Consider the following 18,302-nt stretch of genomic DNA (forward strand, 5'->3'; position numbering starts at 1 on the left):
TCTTCCTCCCTCAGCAAGCGGCCCCAGTCTGGTCTAGGCTAGCCTTGAATTCTTGGAAGATGGAGCAGTGGAGGGAGGGTTTCCATGCAGAGGTCAAGTTCTGCCTTTCTGTTCTTCTCCAAGCCACTGCTTTCTCCCAGACATCCTCTCCCTGGACTCACCAGAGAACCAGATCAATGTGGGGACACCTTGGAAGAATGTGAGCAAGTCAGTTCTCAGTTGTCCTAAGAGGGAAGAGAGGGAGGCGTCCAGGAGCAGGGGAAGGAGGCCACAGCAGCTCGGGATGCCGGGCAGAATACACGGTCCTCCTACCGCCCCACAGTGCCAGGCGGGTCCTGGCCCCCTCCACCGTCTCACGGGCACACAGAGAGGCAGTACCTGCTTAAAAGCAGTGCTTTCACCCCACCTGCAGCTGTGGAAGACAGAACTGGACTCTGGAACCAGTAGGCCTTTGGGGAGAAAACAGCAGCTTCGCAGGCAGTCCCCAGCCTCAGGCAGCCAGTCACTGGGGCAGCCGGTGTTCTGTTGCTTCCTAGGGTGATAGCGGCACTAGGTTCCAACCACCAGCTGGCCGGCATGGACCACTGCTGCTGGAGTTGAGCCCTAAAGCTCCCACTCCGTACGCCTGTTGCCTTCTAGTGGTCCTGAGGGGATTTTGGCACCCACTCCATGGCCACTGGCCTAAATGACACAATGGCCAGCCCAGGGATTCATGCTGAGTGGCTCCAGGGTTCCCGCCCTCACTGACTCCCCTCACTGACTGTTTCGTCTTGCAGGCCCCAGTGCCTTCACAGAAGCCGTGGCTCACATCCAGGGGCAGTACGAGAGTAAGAATAAATCAGCTCACAAGGAAATCTACACCCATGTCACCTGCGCCACGGACACCAACAACATCCAATTTGTCTTTGATGCTGTGACGGACGTCATCATCGCCAAAAATCTGCGGGGCTGTGGACTCTACTGAGCCCTGACCTCCTGCCAGCCTGCTGCTCACTTCTCCCCTGGACCCAGAGCTCTGCCACCGCTCGGATGCTCTGTGCACTACAGAAAAACCCAGAGGCTGGCCCTGGGGGAGGAGGAGGCATCCTTTGAGCATCCCCACACTACCCCACTCCAGCTGCATGACACATGGGAACAGGGTTGGGCAAAGGTGTGGAGCGCCACACACCACAAGGCCAGAGACAGCTGCATACCACCTGAGAGCTGTGTCTCTTAAGTGTTTCACTCAGAGCCTGAGTGGGCAACGCTGCCATATGGTTTGGAAGGGGCATGTCCTGTGCCCTGTGCCTCCTGCTCAAAGTCCTGATGTCTCTTCCTCAGCTGGGTTGATAGGGTGGCTGGTGATGGCCCTGTGGCAGGTGCTGGCTGATTAGGGGATAGTCGATGCCATCGCTCCGCTTTCCTTAGCGTCTGTTTGGTGGAGGGCAGTTCCGTCGACAACTGCCAACATGGAATCAAGGCACTGTTGGGGTGCAAAGATTCAGACCTTGGGGAAGGCTTCCCTCCTCCTTCATCTTGGATCTTAGCCCTTCTCTGGTCATCTTCCCTTGCGCTTGGACTCCCCAGAAAACTCAGCCCTGACTCCTGTGGACCTGAGAATATTCCTTTAAGGCTGGCCGTCTGCAATGGTGCATGCGTGGGCAAACAGTCCTGTGCCAGCCACAGGCGTTAGGGGGGGAAGGAAGCTGGGGGGCAGGCAGCTCTTCCTGCATAGGTTGATCGTAAGTCCTGAAAGAGCCATCTGTTGGTTCTCTACTCAGACAGGCTCGGCTGCCCTGAGTGTGAGTGAATAGATACGCTTCTCCAGTCACGGCCAGAGTAGGCAGAGCCCTTGGGCCTGGAGGCTCTTGAGGCAAGCACAGGAGACTTTACTAGTAATTTACTAAGCCCGTTACTGAAGCCAGTGCCATACTTTACTCCACCTTGGTCAAGAAGTCAGGAAGCCCTTGTATATTCCTGGTCTCGAGGCAGAGAGCAAGCGATCAGCACCCTGAAGTGTGAGCTTAGGAGGAGTATAAGCCAATGCAGACATACACCCAGCCCCCTGGGGGAAGAGCTTTAGGAGCCCTGGGAGGGACTTTGCTGCAGAGGATCCTATGCAAAAAGGGCTGGGATGGTTTTGGCGCCCCTGGCCTCAGCTGACTTGGAACAGTCGGAACATTTCCCTGTCATTCCTAGACATCTCCAGGCATCTGTACCATGGCCTGTGGTTGAGGCAGGCTTGTGTGCTCACGGCATAGGCTGTACCTAGGGATGCAGATGTGCTCACAGCATAGGCTGTACCTAGGGATGCAGATGTGCTCACGGCATAGGCTGTACTTAGGGATGCAGATGTGCTCACAGCAGAGGCTGTACCTAGGGATGCAGATGTGCTCACGGCATAGGCTGTACCTAGGGATGCAGATGTGCTCACGGCATAGGCTGTACCTAGGGATGCAGATGTGCTCACGGCATAGGCTGTACCTAGGGATGCAGATGTGCTCACGGCATAGGCTGTACCTAGGGATGCAGATGTGCTCACGGCAGAGGCTGTACCTAGGGATGCAGATGTGCTCACGGCAGAGGCTGTACCTAGGGATGCAGATGTGTCCGCAGGCGGTGGGGAAAGGGCTGCACACTAGAAGGGCCTCTGCCTTCCTCAAGCCCTGTGTTCTCCTGACCTGCACTCGAAACAGTGCTCAGTCCCAGGCCAGGCAGGACCCTGGCTCTTCCACAGTCCCCCCGGCCATGCCAACAGCTCTGGGCTTGTTGGTTCCAACAAGAACAGAACTCTGGTAGTCCAGGGAAACACGGGGACCTTCCCCAGTGCCAAATGCTTGCAGAGTTGATTCTCTGGGAAGCTCACCCCAGTCTGGCTGCCTTGCCACTTCCCCCTCAACCCACATTGTCTACACCGCCATCATTTTAGGACCTTGTGCCAGGTACTGGGAGGGAGCAGAGAACAGACTCCCGGAGCCTACAGTCTCAGTGACCTGATGTGGTGGCTAAGGCCAGTTAATTCGTTGTCCCCACACTGAAGATACAGCAGTTATTTCTCAGCATCACTGTGTGTGGCCACCTAAGTCCCCAGACTGTAACCCCAAATTTAAAAGCACCTGCAGTCAAGGGATATTGGCCAAGCCCCATCTTTTAAGACCGTTTCCGGGAAGGTGGAAGTCTCCATTCCTATCAGCATACAGCTCCCACTCCCCAGGCAACCACTTCAGATCACCACAGCATAGTAGCCAGAGCCCTGAGCTAGACCAGGGCCTGGACCCGGCACACCCCCCCCCCCCCCCCCGACTCCTGCTTGGCCTACCGTATTCTCCCTAGTATCTTGCATCGCCTCAACCCCGCACTCTGGCCATCCGAGAGAGGGAGGTCTTAGGCTGTCTGCTCTAAGCCCTCAAGAACATGGTCCACAGGGAAACTGGCCCGTCTCCCATCTGTGGCATCACCAGCAGCAGCAGCAGCTCCACCATGGGGGCAAACGTGCATGATAGACGAGGCTTGGCTCCGTCGTGGCTTTGGGTGTTGGGGGAGAGTTGTAAGTGACCAGACCAGGGTCTGGTGACCACTCCTATCTGTAGTGGTCGTATCAGCGGCCACCCTACAGCTTCTGAGTGGTCTAACTCAGCAGGCCAGGAGCCAGTTTCTAGGGAGAGTGCCTTCACCACATTCATGGGACCGTGCTCGTTGCTAGATCCCTGTGGGCAAGTCCTGTGTCCTGTACCAACAACCATTCCAAGAATCTTCCCTCTAAACATGGGTAGAGGCCCCCAAGTGTCTGGTCTGAGTTGTGGAGGGTGCTGTTAAACTCTGCTTTGGGGATGAAGACAGAATCCTCCCAGTCTGAGCCACTCAGTGGTAGTGCTGGCCTTCAGCCTCCCATGATCCCTTCTGTGCAGCCCCTAGATCCTAGTGCCCTGTCCCTTTGGATCCTTTTGGACCAGGCAAAAGACCTCCATCGTCTCAGCCTCCCAGCCCAGGCCCACACCCTACTGTTAGGAGCTGAAGGCACCTGACCTGTGTGGACTGCACTGGATATCACTGAGTGTCCTCCTCAACCCCATAACCTGGCTATCCCCAGCCCTCCCACCCCCCACCCCCACCCCACCCCCGGGAAGGCTGACACTGCTTCACCCCAGCCCTTGCCTTCTGCAGAAAGTACTGCTGCAAGAGATGCACCCACAGATCCCACATACTACCTGCAAACAAACAGCCAGTGCCCTGAGGGCAGGCTTCGCTCTCTTCCTGACCCCTCCCCTTCTCCATCGACCCAGCCTCCTGACAAGGAGCTCTCCCACACCCGGGAGAGACTCAGGAAGCCTCCAGATCTTCCCTCCCTGCCCAGTAGTAGCCCTGCCACCCTCTTCTGAGGATTCCGGGGCACAGAGCATCTTCTAGCTGCCACTGCTTTTCTCTGAGCCTCCTGGTAAGCTCCAGGTACACCCCCAGGGCTCTCAGGAACCCAGTCCCCAGATTCCAGCGCCTCTCACCAGAGATTCGGTCTGGACTACTGGAGGCAAGCACTTCCAGGCTGTTGATCCTGTCAGGCTACAGCCTAGAGAAAGAAAGCCCCAGCGTCCCAAAGAACATGGCCAGGGCTGTAAGCAGGCCTCCCCACACCCCACCCCTCAGTAAGAAAAAGCCCTGTACACACCTGCTTAGAGTGAGTTGGGCTTACAGACACTCCCCCATGCCAGATGATGGCCATGTCAAGGAGGGAGCAGGTGGAGGAAAACCAGAAATAATAGTCTCCATCCAAAGTCCTGGGCCCGGTAGTCGGAATGGGATACCCTAGGAGAGGCAGCTTTCTTCTCTTCCCCAAGTACAAAACGCCACCAGCAGAAACAGTGCCCTTCCCAGAAGCCCTCAGCCTCCTCCCCCCAACCCCCTTTAGCTTCTTGCACCAGCCACAGCTGCCTACCCTGCATGGGCGGCAGCCCCCCACTTCCCAGGCTTCTCCCTGGCTTCTGACTTGACCCCTGTGGCCTATGTGCACCTTCTGTCCCAGGCCAGAGGCCGGGTACCCCACGTTCCCCTTAGCGGAGCCTTCTTAGATGCAGTGCCCCCCCCACCCATTGCCATCACCTCCCCTCATTAACTGTGATTTTGTAAGAAGAGCGACTTGCTGGTTTAATAAATACCTAGTTATTGTAATAATTTATTGGCTGCCATAATGTATTTATTAGTCACCCTCCATTAATAAAAATGCCAGCTCTTTCTAGCACGAGTGTGATGTATTGTGTCAGTGCCGAGGAGCTTCTGCCAGAGAAACCCACGTGACAGAGTCCTCTGTTCTCCCCAGTCTCAGGACTGTGGGCAGCCTAGCCGAGTAGTAGGCATAGTACTGGTGGGAGCAGGATTCAGGCCACTGGCCACTCAGCTCACTTCGAGGCAGAAGACAGATCTGTCCTGTGCTGAGCTGCTTCCCAGACCCAGGGTCCTAGCACCCTAGCACCTGGTGTCTCAAGATACCTAGGACCATGGTGGGTGATCTGGTGCTGGGTGCTGGTCACTGTGACATGGCTTCCTGCTGTTCTCAGCTCTGCTTTCACCTGGGCAGGTCGAGGACTGGGAGGAATTGAGCCTCGGGAAGGCTCCAGTAGCTCCGTGCGAAGGTAATGGCAGGCAGGTGGTGGCTGGCCATCTGTGATCCCTGACTTCTCTCAAATGGTGATATCTGATATGAATGCCCTGGCATCTATTTCCTCCTGTGAGTACAGGCTGTGCTCTGGGCATGTTGGTAATGGGTTCCTGAGGGGTGGCTGTCAGGCTGAGCGTGGAGAGGGTCTCAGTACCGGCGCCCTCCCACCAGCAGCTCCCCTTCTCACTGCCCTCCCAGAGTTCTGTCCAGGCCTGCTGCTCGCCCCGTCCCTGCAGAGCAGGTCTGTGTACAGCCTCTGACCCCAGAATCTCTGCTAATCCATGTTGCCCCCGGGACCTCAGACCTTGTTAATGCACGTGGTCACTGTACCACGGGCCTGTGAGTGGACTACAGTGTGGGGGTAGGGACTGGCGGGCCGAGACTCAGCAGGCAGGGATCCAGGAGCCTTGGCGAACTGCTCTCGAGTCCCCCAAGCCTCGGCATATCAACCCTCGAGGAGTCCTTCAGCCCTGTCCATAGCAAGTGGTCCCCCACCTTAGCTTGGACAGCTCTGGTGACCCCTCTGTGGTTTCCCTCTGGTCCTTAGAGTTCCAGATGTGTGCCCTGTGTCCACCAGCATCTGTCGACTCAGCAGCTCTTGGGGCAATGTGCAGTGGAGCTGAGCATGAGAACTTGCTTCTGGCTGAGGCTCTGCATTGATGGCTATAGGAAGGGCATGGGGCCACTATAGGATGCAATGCCTTTCCCTGTTGAATACTTGGGGTCTCGGAGCTTCCCTACTAGGCTCGCAATGATTGCCAGTGTCACGGTGCTAGGTCCAGAACATAGGCCCACACGGCTCTACCTCCACCAAGACTCCATGGGCAAGTGAGTCCCGTGCAAAGGGCAGGGAGGCTTTATTGGAGAGTAAGAATGAAGCCACTGGATTTGCTTAGCAGACTCAAAGGGCAGTGGTTCACTACAGATACAAGAGGGCACTGTGGTTTTTTTTCTGTTGTCCAGGGATGTGGGGAGCAGCTAAGAACTTGGGCTGTGCACCCCACATTACTGTCAGCCCTAAGAACAGGGCTCAGGCTGGGAGAGACAATGGTAGGCAGGGCATGGAGTTAGCTGTGACACTGATTCCTTTTTGAAAGGCCCAGATTGCCACACTAACTAGAAAACACCCCAAGAAGTTCTGGGTGGAGCTCAGGGCCAGGGCATGTCCGCTTTGGTTTATTTTTGTTTTCTTGCAGAGCAGGGGATAGAACCCGGAGCCTCCAGCATGCTAGGCAAGCACTCTGCCAACTGAGCCACACCTCCCAGACTACTCTTTGCTCTTGAGGGTCACACTTGTATCACCTTATTGTCCCCTACCGGTTGATGAGGCTAAATGACATTAGACAGGTAGAGAGCTGGGAAGGATGCTGGCACAGGGTAGGTCTCAAGGACCAGTAGTCACCACTCTATCGTCTTCCTTCACCTCCTGCTCAGACAGGAAGGCAGAATGGCCCCTAGGCCTGCAGTGAACCAGCTCCTTCTCTTCATCTCAGGTCCATGGGCTTCAGGAATGTCCATCAACATCCACACTCGTCTGTCCTTCTGTCACTTGCCAGAGATCTAGTGTGGATTGCTCAGCGCTTGAGTTCAGACTCAGGTGATGAGCCTCCCAAAGCCAGGGCAGACTATCTGGGACACTAAGAGGCTGTCTCTTTCCACACCTCTCTGCAGACAGAGGGCACTGACAGGGCAACAGCCTGGCCTATCGCAAGAAGCAGGTGAATGTGCTTGGCTTCTAAAGTGAAACTATTGACCTTTACCCAGGGCGAAAGGCCATTCTCCTGAAACTCGGGCTGTATTCTGGGTGCCCATCGTATTCAGACATTTACTAAACAAATTTCTGTATACAAGATAGGAATTTATATCTGCCATGCTTAAGACCTTTGTAGGTCTGGCTGTAGCTGGTTTAGGCCCAGCAGGAGGAGGCATCCCCCGTCTCCATCCCCGAAAAGGGCTCCGCACTCTCCTTGAGTGGCCACCCTCAAGGATGCTAGTAGCAGTCACCCCGTCCTCTTCCTGGCACGTACCCTCCCACCTGTCATCCCATAAGAGAGGCCTAATTGGGCCAAAGAAGAAGGGTCCGGACAAAGAGAAATCTCAGCTCCCTGACTCCGGTCCAGCACTGTGCTCACACATTCTAGGGAGATTATCACATGGCTGGGGCCTCTGCCATTCTGATCCTGGGTCCCCTAACCTCAGCCTCACCCAGGGAGTCTCCCATCGGCCAAGAATGGTGGGTGCTTGGCATGCCAGCATCAGGTGCACCGTGATGCATTTCCAACTTCAGGCTTTATACACTGACCTCATGGAGGAGCCTGGAGCCCAGGGCCCCCTGGGTGCTGAACAGCCCAGTCTCTCTTTACACCTAATCTCTTCTTCTCTCCCCTGTCTCTCTGTGTGTCTCTCTGTCTTGCCCTCTCCCCTCCCCCTCCCCGGGCTGCAGAACCGCATGCACGAGTCTCTCATGCTTTTCGACTCCATCTGTAACAACAAGTTTTTCATCGATACCTCCATCATCCTCTTCCTCAACAAGAAAGACCTCTTTGGCGAGAAGATTAAGAAGTCGCCCTTGACCATCTGCTTTCCTGAATACCCAGGTGGGTGTTACGGCCCTGTACAAGAGAAAGCCCCAGGCCTGGTTGTGGACCTGGATTCCCCCACACACACACACACACACACCCCACAAGAGACACCAACTGGAATCCCACAGCCTGTGGGCTCCAGGGACAGGCTGCTATGCAGGGCAGCTAGAAAGCAAGGGGCCAGTGCAGGAGTCTGTCGGCATGTTGGAGAAGCACTGAGACACGACCAGCTGTGGACATGTCCCTGAGTGGCCTTTCCAGAGCCACAGGTGTCATAGTGAAAGGTTCAGGGATGAAGGCGGGACAGGCCCACTGGTGTTCCTTTGCTTTCTTTCTGGTCATTTCTGACGTCCCAGGACTTGGTGGGAAAGCCTCCTAAATTCTCATGAGGTGCCTCTCCTCACTCTAGCCCAGCACAGCCACCTCCTTGTGAAAGGAAAAGGTGGCCTGGTGGCCTGTGAGGGTGGCTCGGGAACCTGTGCTCTGCCACCAGTTTGCTCTGCACACACCCCACCTTCCCCCTCCTTCCAGCTCTCCCCACTTCACTCACCCAGAGGAAACCACTCCATGTATTGCAAGCTTCCTCCGCACCTGCCTGCTTTTCCTCTGCCTTTGTTGGACCGTTTTCCCCCGACACACACTTTGTTTGGTTCTCAGGGGAGTGGATCACAGACAGCCCCCTGCCCATACCCATAAAACTCTTTCCCAACAGGTACAAGAGGGAAAGGCTAAAGGCAGGGTTGATTCAATGCCAGAGCCCAGCCTTCTAGAGACTGGACAGTTTTAGGGTTCCCTTGGGGCAGAATTGAGGACAGGACCAACAACCTGCAAAGGCAGAGGATGTACCCCATCCTCCAGGTATGAGCACATGTTGCATGAACATGGAACTCACTGACATGGTCCTGGAGTTGATCTGTAGTACTGGACTCAGGTCCTGGGGCCATGCAGGTCCCCAAAACCAGCCAAAAGGCTCCTAAACTGTAGCACAGGTGGATGGCAGTCTCTCCCAGTTTCTTTGCTACCAAAAATAGCTGTGAGAAGGAGAGGACCCACCAGCCCGTACTGGGATGCGCTATGGTGCCTGCAAATTGCAAGGTACAGAGGGAGCCAGTTACTTAACCCACAGCACCATATTTTTATCTGGGTACCATAGCGGACCATGATGGTACCTCAGGGTGGCTAGAAGGATGGTGAGAGAGACGTGTTTGGTACCAGGTTTACATAACTGCTGGTCACTGCTGTCAGTACTGAGAGGGTGAAGTCTGAAGGAACCAAGGAGGTGCCCTCTGCAGGCAAAGCAGGTGCAAAAACACCCCAAAAGGCCAAGGAACTCATACCTGTAGGCACAGCTCTTGGCAGCCACCACTGAATTCTTCAGCTGCAGCAAGAATTCCCCAACCAAAAAAAAAAAAAAAAAAAAAAAAAAAATACAGCCGGGCGGTGGTGGCGCATGCCTTTAATCCCAGCACTCAGGAGGCAGAGCCAGGCGGTTCTCTGTGAGTTCGAGGCCAGCCTGGTCTCCAAAGCGAGTTCCAGGAAAGGCACAAAGCTACACAGAGAAACCCTGTCTCGAAAAACCAAAAAAAAAAAAAAAAAAAAAAAAAACTCCCCAACTCCTAAGTTTTTTTTATAAAAGTGTGGCTATGTAGGAGGCCTAATGGCCTCAGGTCCTGTCTTAAGGTTCATTAGGAATGTGGCCTGAGTGGTCAGTCTCACTGTTGTGGAGTAGTTGCTGGATGTCCCCAGTTCTCTGGGACCTGCAGAGGATACAGATTGAGTTCAAACAGCATGGCAGGTAATAAAGTCACAAATGTCATGCCACCATGAGTTATGAGGACACAGAACAAGTAGAAGGGGTGTTGGGCGGTGGCTGAGAGACTGTGGGCCAATGTAGTCAGGGTCGCAGTGGGACTGTGGAAAAAAAAACACTAGGTTCAGCAGATGTGGCACAGTGTGGGAGCACCCGCATCTGGAAGTCCACCTGCTCTTCTGGGAGCTTTCCAGCGGAGAAGCTCCTACACAGGCAGCCTCTGCCACCCTCTGCTCTCTGGAGGCGTTGTTGTGGCTCAGCACTGAACGTGCTTCTGCCCTCAGCGATGATGGGTGGAGGAGGCTAGCCCCGACCCCACCTGAGGGGTGCCCCACCCCTCAGCCTTCACATTGGCTCACCACTAGCCTGGAACTCCAGCCTGGAACTATCTTTTGTTTCAGAAGGCAAGTCCTTGCCAGTCAGTGTCTCCAGAGGTCCACACCCCTGGCCAACCAGCCTGTGCTCACAGGCTCCCAGAATACCATTGCTGTTTCTGTACTAGGCCACATCCTGACAGACTGAAGGAGATGGGGCATCTTCCTTGTTCTGGGATTTTCCATACTTTTGTCATGGTCCATATCATATGGTATTCAATAAAAGGTTCCTATGGGGCAGATCCACAAGCTCTTAGACTAGCTGGTTGGAAAACATCCCTGTCTCACCCACAGATGTGCCCATTAACACCCCCCTCCCTCGGCCTGCCAGAGCCAAGGGAACACCCAAGGAATCGTTAGGGGCATTGAAGGAGCCCGGTGGGTACCTCACACGATGATATCATCCTTTAAGCCTCTCACTGTTCCCATGACCTGGCTTACTCACCCAAGAACTGAGACTGTTTAGTGGTGGCCCAGCCCAGGCAGGGACCTCTCAGAAAGACCTACTGCAGCAGAGCGCAGGCTGGCTTGGTATTCACCACATGTAAAGTACCACAAGACCCTTTAGTGCTGTTCCTCCTTAGGCTTCATTTATAGGTTTGTTAAAATTGCAGGGTTGGAGAGGGAGACAGCTTGATGATTAAGAATGTTTCCTGTTCTTCCAGAGCATCCAAGTTCAGTTTCTAGCACACACCAGATGGCTCAAAACTACCTGTAATTCCATCTCCAGGGGATCCGAAGCCTCTTCTGGCTTCCATAGACTCCAGCACAGCACATATATGGACATATACTCACAAAGACGCATATACATACACATAAATACGAATAAATCTTAGAAGTCTCCAATGGGCCGGGGGGATGGTTCAGAGCGCCTGCTACTCTTCCAGAGAATCTGGGTTTGGGTTCCAGCTTCTACATGGCAGCTAACAACTGTCTGTAACTCCAGTTCCAGGGGATCAACATCATCTTCTGGCTGCTGCAGACATATGCTGCACACGTGCTGCACAGACATACATGTAGGCAAACACCCATACACATAAAACTAAATTTTAAAAAAAAAGTCATGGAGTTGGTTTAGATTTCAACTGAAGGTCATGGAGGGGGGCTTCATCCAGATTTGTTAATCTAAAACAAACGAGGTCTCCCGTGGCTTGCTCTTCCCCGAGCATCGTGCACATCTAAACAAACACGTAAGTAAAAGCTGAGGAGGCAGAAGGCAGGCGATGCCAGGCCTTCCATGGTTTTTACCTTCCAGTGTTGCCTTCCCAGGTGGAGGGCGTGGCACTCCTGCTGTTCCTTCCTGTCTCACCCCCACGCCCCCTCCTGGATATGCCTCCTGACCACTCCCCTGTCCACCCCCAACTCTCACTAGGGCCTCTTGCCGATTCTCCTGTATCTTCCTGCAGGCTCCAACACCTATGAAGATGCAGCTGCCTACATCCAAACCCAGTTTGAAAGCAAAAACCGCTCACCCAACAAAGAAATCTATTGTCACATGACTTGTGCCACAGACACGAATAATATCCAGGTGGTATTCGACGCTGTCACCGACATCATCATTGCCAACAATCTCCGGGGCTGCGGCTTGTACTGACCTCTTGTCCTGTATAGCAACCTATTTGGTAATGATTCCAGCACTCACAGAACAGCTTGCGTGTACACACACACACACACACACACACACACACACACACACACACACACCACTAACCAGTGCAAGTTGGTAAATAAACTTTAAAGAGGCATAACAAAAACCTTATCTATACACAAGTATATATTAGAAAAATGTTTTTAGTTAATACTCGAAAGAGCTACGGACAGAACTGACCACCATCCCTAGCTCATCAGTTTTCCTGGGACAGCACATGAGCATGCACACATGTGCGTGCACACACACAGGGCATGGTAGGAGCCTAGGTTGGGAATCTTCTGGACAGCCCCAGAGTTTTACTTTCCGAGACCCACTCTATGAGCAGGGCAGGCAGAGGGAGACCTGGGTCTGTCCATCCGGCCTGCCCTGCTCTGCATCCTACCACGAGGCTGCCTGCTCAGCTCTGCCCTACCCCTGCTCAAATTCCAAAACCCTTTAAGAAGTCACCAACACTCTAAGCATCCCCCTACCTTACAGCCCCAACAGAAAACTCTAAGGACCCTGCTCCTTTGGGTGGTGGTGGTTGTTTATTTCAAGAATCTAGAAGAATCATTGCTCCAATCAATCCATTGTCTCCTGAGTTTTTTATTTATGGGAACAGAGAAAAAAATTAGAGAGATGGGAGACCTGGTCTGCCTTTTCAAACAGCTGAGGGGAGGAAACACATGAGCCATTGCCCAAACCCGCCTAACAGAGTTGAAGCCAGATTCCCTCAAAGAGGGCATGTGGACAAGGTGTGAGTGGTCTGGGGAGGGCTGGACAGGCAGGCAGGGCCAGAAGCAGGGTACAAGGCAGAGATGGGCTTCTCTAAAAGGGGCACCCCGCTTTGCCCTACCCCTGCATTAGCTGAAATGTTCTAGGGTTTGTTGGGTGGTTGGTTTTTAAAATCAAGAACATGGTCAGACTGGCCCTATCTCTCTCTCTACAGACTGCTTCATGGACTTTGCTGTTGATGTTCATCTCCTGGTAGCATGACCTTTGGCCTTTGTAAGACACACAGCCTTTCTGTACCAAGCCCCTGTCTAACCCACGACCCCAGAGTGACTGACGGCTGTGTATTTCTGTAGAATGCTGTAGAATCCGGTTTTAGTTGAGTCTTTACATTTAGAACTTGAAAGAATTTTAAAAAAAAAGAACATTTCTCATGTGCTTTGTAGCTTTAAAAAAGAAAAAAGGAAAACTCATCATTTCATCCATATTTCCTTTTATTTTGAAATAAAAAACCATGCACATCAGTACCCACCCCCTCCCGGTCCCAGCTCCGATTGGGGCCGGCACCAGGCAGCTGTGCTGGGCCTGGCGCCTCCCAGGGCTTCTGTGCAGCCTGTTGTAACATCCCATGCCTGCTGGCTGTCCGGAAACTCATGTGCCACCAGGCAGTGGCAGCTCTGCCCTGCCCACCCACGCAACTCCACACACAGTCACTCCAAGTTGGCATAGAAAAAGCACAGCTCTGGCGGGTAGCTGCCACAGACCACACCCATCTATAAAAATCCAGCCCCATAGAAGCAAGGAACCCCGTCCCCTCCTCAAGTTCCTGTGTGTTGTTACTTTTCGGGTTTTCTTTTTGTCCTAATGAGTACTTCCATCACATACCTGGCCACTCTACTGCTATCTGGGGAATGGGGTTGTGTGGTTTGGGGTTTTTTCCTGTAACACCACAGCCTCCAGCCTTGGGCAGAAGCCCACCCTCATGTGTCCCTCTCCTGACCTCTCCTCTGTTCCAGTGATCTGTGTTCGCTCTCTCATGTTGGGATGTTTGTGCTGCAGATAAAAAAAAGAACAAAAAATAAATAAATAAATAAAAGTTTTTAAATACCACAAGATGGAAGAAAAACAAAAAAAAATTTAAGATGGAATGTAGTGTTTACATTAAAGCCACAGTTTCATGATCAGTCCTATGTCATTTCTACTTGACTAGTATCTAATCCCAGACCTGTTCACAGTTTCACTTTTAAGACAATATTTGCTGAAGACCAGTCACAGCCATTTCAATAATGGAGGCGAAAAGACGAAACAAAAAAATTAAAAATACAGAAAAAAAACTTGAAAAAAGGAAAAAAGTAAAAAAAATAATAATAATGACTCAAAAGCCCGTGGGTCTTTGTAAGCCTTTCTATTCCCATCGGTGGGGTTTCTGTGACAACTGACACACTGCCAGCCTACTTCTCTAATGGAAATCCATGTGTAGCTCAATAAAGAGAATGTTTGTCTGTACTGAGTCTGACCTTCTGCCTTCCAGACGACGACGACGGTGCCCAGGGCGAGCGTCACTCTGACAGCAAAGGAGCCACCTGGCCACACACCCTGGGAGGGTGGTGGGTAAGGAATCTCTCCACATGATCGATCTTCCAGGTCCCTCAACACTGTCACTGAGGGGAGCCAGTTGAGAGCACAGTGATTGGGAAAGCTGCCTAGTGTCCGTCTCTCCCCACCCCATACCCCCCCCCCACACACACACACACAGGGAAATGAGAGCTGGGAGTCGGACCCCTACTTTCTGGCTGCAGCTCCTCCAGTTCAGCGGGTTTTGTGTTTCCGGTGGGTCTGAGACTGGGGCAGGAAAAGCAGAGGGGAAAAACAAGCCACGCCCTTCTCCTGTCTCCTGTGCCTAGGCTCTCCCTCCAAGAGGGCCGAACTGCCTCAGCCTTCTGCATCTCTCTCCGAAGGTTTCCTTTTGCTTTGCTTGGCCTACTGCAGCTGGGTACAAGGTACTGGGCAGGCAGAACCCATGGGAAGCAGGACAACACAGCCTGGCTCCCAGTCTGAGCTCTGCAGCTGCTGGGCTCACTACTCCAACTACTGTGGCTTTGCATAAGAACTAGCAAACGGGTTGACACGGCCTACCAAATGCCTCACAGCACAGCACAGGGCAGTCGTTAGGCAAGCAGTTAAAAACAGGTTCTGTGTCTGCGGTGCAGAGGGGAACCTTACAGGGGTCTGCTTAGTCACATCTTCACCCAACAGCACCCAAATGGCAATTCTCATTTCAGGAAGGCCTCTCCCTGACACATGGCACATGCCTTTGGTTGTTTGAATCCAGCATGGTGTGTGTGAAGGGGGCACAATACTATTTCAGAGCAAGGCTAACAGTCCTGTCCCTTGTCATCATGTTGAATACCTAGTAAATGCAATCCCTGCCCCCCAAAACCAAGCCACGCCTCTTCTCCAGTGCTTTCTCTACCAATTCCCTCCTCCCCAAGTTGCCGTCTACAGAGGGACCCATACGACTTACACCCGAACCAAGACCCCAATGGGAGGCTGAAGAAGACTAAGACCTGTTCCTGCCAGGTCTGGGTTTATCTCCAAATAAGTTACATTCTACCGAGTTCCTTCCCAACTTTCCAACCTGCAAGTGGATTTTGCAGATAGATAAAAGCCAATGTTTTATTTTGTTTTGACCTTATTTTTCTATTTCCCTCATGTTGGACATGGGATCCAGGATGCCATGCATGCTAGGCAAGTCTTTACCCACTATGGTATACTGCAGCACAGTCTTCTTTCTTAAGAGAAAGGTCAGGAAGCAGTTTTTGGAGAGGAGAGGGAGAGGAAGGTTTAGTACAAGTATCAAGGCAGAACCTATATATCTTAAAAAAACCAAAAACACACAAACTCCATATACAGCCAGGGTCAGAACCACTTCAAACCCTATGGAAAGCAGAGGTGGGAGATAGACCTTCAGGTAGGACAAGGAGCCTTCCAGGACGGACAGACAGACAGACAGACAGAGTGAACCTCCCATTTGTGTGCCCTGCTCCCAAACAGCCTGGAAGAGATTCCTTTCCTAAAATCTCAACATAGGATCAAGCCTGCTGGCTCCAAACTTAAAAGCATTCTCTACTCTGCTCTAGGGAAGGTCAGGTTTAGGTTACCCAAGCACTGAAGAGTCACACCACCACCAGCAAAATGAATGTGCACTATCATTCTCTCTGCTACATAAAAGCCTCAAATTTTAAAAGCAAAAAAGGACCCAAGAAGACAAAAATTAAATATGAACGATTAGGAAAACAGAAGCACAAGAATAGTTCCAAAATTTCCCAGAAGCTCCTTGGAGCTTTGCTGCTCCACAGCTGAGCTGGAGGGCCAGTGACGTGGCTGCCAGAGGACAGTGATAGCAATGGAACCAATCTCACCACCAGTGCCTTTACTTACCACCTTCCAGTGTCCCCAAGAAGTGATGAAAGCCAGAAGCCTTGACTATGCAGATATTTCTCTACCAACTTCCTGTTGACCCAAGCTATCTACAGAGGGGCAAATCAAGGGCCTTCTCTTCCCGGACTATCTTAAGCCATGGGAAAGCACTTCTGCTTCCTACTGTTACTGTTCTACAACGTTCAAGACCCCCTGAAACTGACTGCAAGTGGTCTCCACCTTCACACCTCTGAAATGTGACATGTGGAATCTGCTTCACCTTCATTTTCACGGGCAGTATGGGAAGATATCATAAATACCAAAGAAAAGCTCAGTGTTGCCTTCTCCAAATAAAACACTAGGAGAACCTCACCCCCACCCTCCAGTTCCAAAGGATGATAAAACACCCCAACCCAAACAGCAGACACAGAAGCAGAATGGGATTCCAGCGGCCCCTTGGAAGAGTGCTGCTGCCTCAGCTTCCAACTACACACAACACACTACAAGAGGTTGCATTTTATTACTGTTGCTTTACAATAAAAACAAATCGCTATGCTCTCAGCAAAACAAATAAAAAAAAAAAAACACAGGAATTTAACTAACAGCAGTTCAAGGTAAGGCTTTTGGAAGATTTATTGAAATAAATTATCTTCACCTATTCACCTATTCCCCTTTCTTCAATTACTTGTCAACATTCTAAAAACTTTCCGATATGTAAAATACATTTAACTTTGCCAATAATTTTAGATAATACTGGATTCTTCCCAAAAGGACTACCATAAAACTATGTTTTGAAACATTAAAAAAAAATCCAGTGGGACATAAAACTATGTAACCTATGATTGCGTGTTTCAAATCCTTAAATACGCGGAGAATTGGAGAAAATCCAGGACCAAGTCTGCTTGAGGCATGTGGATTATTCAATGTCTTCCCTGTCTGTTTAATGAGACCCACAGGAACAAAAGCAGGGAATGAAGGGCTCCAGGGAGAAAGATACAGAAGGTATTTCTTCAGCAATGTCCTCTAAAATATCCCTGCCTGGCAGGCCCATACCTATCCAAGGATCAAACCCATATGTTTAGCATAGCCTAACTGGGTTGACCAAGGAATTAAAACCATAAGCAAAGCTTGCTGCTCATCCCTTCCCATGCCTAGAGTAAGCAGAGAGTGGGAAGAAAAAGGAGGAGGCCATAGGGGCACGCTTATGTGATGCAGGAGCACCAGAGTGAACGGAAGTGAAGCCAACTGTGGATCGGGGCTCAGGTCGGTCCTGAATATTAAGAGCAGAGAAGGGTCTCCTCATTCTGCAGCCCTGAGCTTTCTCTTTCTGCTCCAGGTACCAAAGTAGTTCTTTCTAAATGATGCCCTGCTGGTCTAGGGTCCAGGTGCCTGTGGGACCGACCTCTGGAACACTGTGGATGCTTCCTCCCTAAGCACAGCATTTGACAACAGGACAGTTTGTCATGATGTAGTCAGACTCCTGCTGTGCACTCCTGGCTGCTGGGATGCACCCTCCCCAGAACCCACGCTTCCTTCCAGCTGTGGCGCTAAAGACACTAACATCTGCCATGGCTTATACCAAAGCAGAAATTGAAACGACCTGCTGCAGGCAGTTGAGTGCCCAAGTGCCCACTTCCCTTGCTTGTCCCACTCCCAACAAGTCCAGTCAACACCAGAAGAGGTCATGCCTAGAGTTAAAATGTGCAGTGTTTCTAAGGGGAAGAGAAATGCCACAGAGAAAGTATTACAAAGGATTAAATTCGTCAGCTGTCCACACACTAGTAAGACCACATGCTTTATGCAGCGGCAATGCAGTCGCGGGTCTCCACACAGCAGGCCAAACTGGGACAGGCCTCTTCCGGTAGGGCGGGCAGGCGGGCGGGCGGGCGGGCAGGAGGCTGAGGAAGATGAGGAAGCACTAGGTTGTCTGCTGCCTCTGAAGTCTCCGCTCAGCAGCAGCTGCCAGCATCCTCCGGCGCAGGGTCACGGGGTCAGAGGACGTGCCTTCAGAGGGGAGGAGTCTCTCTGAGGCCATGTCATCTTCAGAACTTTTGTTCAAGAACCGCCTGTAAGAAATGAGGAAGGCATGAGAGAAAGATGAGAAATGGGAAGATATGCAGGCTGC

General features: G+C 52.0%; 2 protein-coding genes across 3 annotated transcripts in view; one reads left to right on the forward strand and one right to left on the reverse strand.

Moving 5' to 3' along the window:
• Positions 1-14,263, forward strand: part of Gnao1 (G protein subunit alpha o1) — a 159,028-nt gene extending 144,765 nt beyond the window's left edge. Inside the window, exons 7-9 of one of the 2 annotated variants that reach the window (XM_059264559.1) lie at positions 8,073-8,226; positions 11,802-12,017; positions 12,975-14,263. In XM_059264559.1, coding sequence (XP_059120542.1) covers positions 8,073-8,226; positions 11,802-11,989 — 342 coding nt within the window. In that variant the 3' untranslated portion in view covers positions 11,990-12,017; positions 12,975-14,263. Of the gene's footprint in view, positions 1-776; positions 1,390-8,072; positions 8,227-11,801; positions 12,018-12,974 lie in introns of those variants that run through there. The other variant, XM_059264558.1, reaches the window with a different exon arrangement.
• Positions 14,264-18,072: 3,809 nt separating this feature from the next.
• Amfr (autocrine motility factor receptor) overlaps positions 18,073-18,302 on the reverse strand; it is a 42,872-nt gene continuing 42,642 nt past the window's right edge. Inside the window, exon 14 of the mRNA XM_059264561.1 lies at positions 18,073-18,243. Coding sequence (XP_059120544.1) covers positions 18,096-18,243 — 148 coding nt within the window. The 3' untranslated portion in view covers positions 18,073-18,095. The remainder of the gene's footprint in view (positions 18,244-18,302) is intronic.

This window comes from Peromyscus eremicus, chromosome 5 (genome assembly GCF_949786415.1).
Source record: "Peromyscus eremicus chromosome 5, PerEre_H2_v1, whole genome shotgun sequence".
NCBI classification, from domain to species: Eukaryota; Metazoa; Chordata; class Mammalia; order Rodentia; family Cricetidae; genus Peromyscus; species Peromyscus eremicus.